Source organism: Cyprinodon variegatus, unplaced genomic scaffold (assembly GCF_000732505.1).
Source record: "Cyprinodon variegatus isolate N-32 unplaced genomic scaffold, C_variegatus-1.0 Scaffold2740, whole genome shotgun sequence".
Classification (NCBI taxonomy): domain Eukaryota; kingdom Metazoa; phylum Chordata; class Actinopteri; order Cyprinodontiformes; family Cyprinodontidae; genus Cyprinodon; species Cyprinodon variegatus.
In genome coordinates this window covers 14,028-15,507 of record NW_015153193.1, presented here as the reverse complement: position 1 = coordinate 15,507, position 1,480 = coordinate 14,028, and the positions used below count along the sequence as shown (strand labels likewise).

The 1,480-nt window shown below is 41.4% G+C and overlaps 1 protein-coding gene across 1 annotated transcript in view; it reads right to left on the bottom strand.

Annotated features, from left to right (window-relative positions):
- Window positions 1-401: 401 nt before the first annotated feature.
- Window positions 402-1,480, bottom strand: part of LOC107081039 (Na(+)/H(+) exchanger beta-like) — a gene marked incomplete at both ends in the record, with an annotated part of 13,217 nt that continues 12,138 nt past the window's right edge. Inside the window, 2 exons of the mRNA XM_015369251.1 lie at window positions 402-500; window positions 589-706. Coding sequence (XP_015224737.1) covers window positions 402-500; window positions 589-706 — 217 coding nt within the window. The remainder of the gene's footprint in view (window positions 501-588; window positions 707-1,480) is intronic.

Below are 1,480 nucleotides of genomic sequence, written 5' to 3'. Positions count from 1 at the left end.
GTCTGCAGAGGGCGAGGGGGGCATATCTGCGTTAACTGAAACACACACGCAGACGACCTGGTTTCTGAGTATAAATCAGCCTTTAGTCTGGCATTAACGAAGCGCATTAATCACCACTAACATTTAAATGTATCTAATGAGCACAAACTTAGAATTATTGCTAATTATTAACCTAAATAAGCAAAGACAATACATTTAAAAGTGGAAATCAAAATCTAATTGAACTGACTCCAAGGCAAAGCTAAAAAGTAACATTAAAAATGGAAAACTATTTAAATAAAAACAAAAAAGCTTCAACAATTTTTTACTGTTTAGTGATGTGGAGGCAGGTGCTGATCCAGAAGCCCGTCGGGATCAGAACCTGCTTTACTCCCCTGGTTCAGCCCTAAGCTGGAACCTACCCTCCTCTCCATCTCCACTCTCTGCTTCCTGAAGCGAACTTCACTCATGTCGTCCTCAAACGGGTCCATGAAGAGGTCGTGTCTGCTGTACGAGCGCAGCTGGGAGGGGGAAACAAAGAAAGCATGACAAACCGCTTCCTGCCGTGGAGACCGGAGCCTCTGTTGGGCCGCGAGGCGTCTTCCTCACCCTTTGCCGGGTGTTCTGCAGGTTGGCCCGCAGGATCTTCCGGATCTCGGCCTCGCGGGTCTTTGAGATCCGCGGGATCGCTCGTGGTCGGGCCTCTTCCTTCTGTTGCTGGTTGATTCTTTAGGAAAGAGCAGAAATAACTATTAAACTTAAAAACACAAAATCAACAGAATTAGATTCTTACTTCTATCAAAAAAAGGAGAAGAAAATAATAATAATTGAACTTTTTTGATCTCACATTGGAGAAATTTACCTCTGCATTTAACCCACCCCCATGGGGAGCAGACTGGGGGTTAAGGGTCTTGCTCAGGGACACAGAGTGGCAGTCTGTGGGAGTGGGTTTAGTGCCCTAATCACTAAGCCGCTACTCCCCAAAAGCTTCTATGAGCTCAGAAGAGGAGGATCCACTCATGGTTGTGATACTTTGGGCCTAATTTTCCTCAATCTGGATGCATAAAAGGTTAAAAATTCTCTTGGACAGTAATTTACATGAGTTTTCCTTTGCAATAAAACAGCTGGTTTGAGTTTTAGGCGTGAGAATCTAAATTCATACCATTTAAAATAATAAAGATTAATATTTTTATAAATTAAATGAATATCCACTAATATTTTTTTTACATGTTTGCCATTAAAAAATGTCTATAAGTTCTTATCCCTCATAAAATTTCAACTAATACTGGAATACAAAGTTACAGTGTTGCTTTAACTTTGTACCCAAGCAGGGGCGGATTTACCATTAGGCCAAACTAGGCAGGTGCCTAGGGCCCCAAATTTCCTAAATCCGCCCCTGCTTGGGTACAAAGTTAAAGCAACACTGTAACTTTGTATTCCAGTATTAGTTGAAATTTTATGAGGGATAAGAACTTATAGACATTTTTTAATGGCAAACATG